General features: G+C 19.6%; 1 protein-coding gene across 1 annotated transcript, besides 4 other annotated features; it reads left to right on the top strand. All coding sequences in view use genetic code 6, as the record gives it.

The window, feature by feature from the left end:
* Window positions 1-64: 64 nt before the first annotated feature.
* Window positions 65-100: a microsatellite.
* A 148-nt stretch (window positions 101-248) lies between these two features.
* Window positions 249-297: a microsatellite.
* Window positions 298-415: 118 nt separating this feature from the next.
* Window positions 416-457: a microsatellite.
* Window positions 423-466: a microsatellite.
* A 9-nt stretch (window positions 467-475) lies between these two features.
* IMG5_182440 (hypothetical protein) lies at window positions 476-834 on the top strand (the record flags this gene model as incomplete). The annotated part of the gene is made up of 2 exons (XM_004027432.1): window positions 476-531; window positions 597-834. 2 exons carry the CDS (start codon window positions 476-478, stop codon window positions 832-834), a joined length of 294 nt encoding a protein of 97 aa, XP_004027481.1.
* Window positions 835-1746: the final 912 nt, after the last annotated feature.

Here is a 1746-nt window from a genome sequence, read left to right as displayed (position 1 = left end):
TAAATAGTTTCAAAAATATAACCTAATAATAAGATTATGATGTTAATATAAAAAATGCATTGAAATTTTATTTAAAAAATATATTTTATTTTAAATAATAATATATGTTATAATTATTATTTTTTGGAAAAAATAAACTTGTGAATAATTTAATTTAAATATTTTTATAATATATAAAAGAAATTATATATCTTATTAAAAAGGAAAATAAATTATATTATTTAATCTTTTTTACAATTTTATACTTAAAAATATATATAATAAAAATTAAGTAAAATAATAAATAAAAAAAATTAATTTATTCAAAGTTAAATACAAAAGAAAACATGCAAGAAATATCATTAGCAATACTAACTATTATAATAATTTTATTTATACACATTTTAACATCACATATAATAGAAATAACAAAAGCAATTAAAAAATAAAATTAATAAATAAAATATAACTAAATAAATATAGATAACATTTTTACATGAATCAGCAATTTCAATAATTTTAGGTTTAATCGTTGGTATTTTGTTAAAAATTGTAAATAAATATATATATATTTATAAATTTTAATAAAAATATTATTATAAATAATAAAAATATAGATATCAGATAAATAAATAGAATTTAATCCTGAAATATTTTTTTACTTTATTCTTCCTCCAATAATATTTGCTGGTGGATTTAATGCCAGAAAGACTTTGTTTTTTTAGCATTTTTCTATTATTTTATTTTACGGAATAATTGGTACTTTACTAAAATTTTTTATAATTTCCTCTTTAATAATTTTCCTTTTATAATCTGGCTTTTTTTTTCGGAAAAAAACAATATCAATATATTTGATATTTTATTACTTTCATCTGTAATGTGTGCTACGGATAGTGTTACAGCCTAAAGTCTTATAAAGCCTAGTTAATTTCCTCATTTACATTCTATAATATTCGGTGAAGGGATAATAAATAATGCTATCACTATTGTAATATTTAAGAGTATAAAGAATAATTTTTAATAAGAAAATAATAAATTATTTGATACAAAAATTGCTTTTTTTATAATTTTTGATTTTTTAAAACTTTTTTTTTTAGTATTTTTATCGGAATTATTATAGGATTAATGGTTTCCTTTTTTTTCAAAAAATATTCTTTTTCATTAAATAAACATCCTTTGAGGGAAACTTGCATTATTTTTTTGGTTGGATATTTGTCCTATTTAATTTCTTAGTTTTGTGGTTTATCTGGTATTTTGTCCCTTTTTTCATCAGGGTTAATTATGGGACATTATACGTATTTAAATATATCTGAAGAAGCCTAAAAAGGGTCTAATTTAATGTTTTAGACGATAAAATATTTAGCCGAAGCTTTTGTTTTTGTATATTTAGGTATTTCTTTGATGAAAATTAATATATAGAAAATAGATTTAGGATTTTCGATGTGTATTTTTGCAATTATTGTTTTCGCGAGATGTTTTACGATATTTAGTTTGCCTTTTTTTACCTCAAAATATAAATTGAGTCATAAATAAATGCTTGTTTTATGGTATTCAGGTAATGTGAGAGGTGCTATAACTTTTGGTTTGGGTTTAATGATAGAAATTGAAAACAAAAGTACAGTTTTGAATGTTGTTTAGGTAATTATTTTGTTCACAACACTTGTTTTGGGAAGTTTAAGTTAAGCTTTTGGTAAATGGATTAAAATTGAATTAGAATGCGATAATGTTTGGAAGAATGAATTCGTTTAGAGGAGCTTTTTGAAAGAA

The sequence above is a fragment of the Ichthyophthirius multifiliis genome, assembly GCF_000220395.1.
Source record: "Ichthyophthirius multifiliis unplaced genomic scaffold scaff_1120509251326, whole genome shotgun sequence".
Lineage (NCBI taxonomy): Eukaryota > Ciliophora > Oligohymenophorea > Hymenostomatida > Ichthyophthirius > Ichthyophthirius multifiliis.
This window is presented reverse-complemented; position numbering and strand designations above follow the sequence as displayed.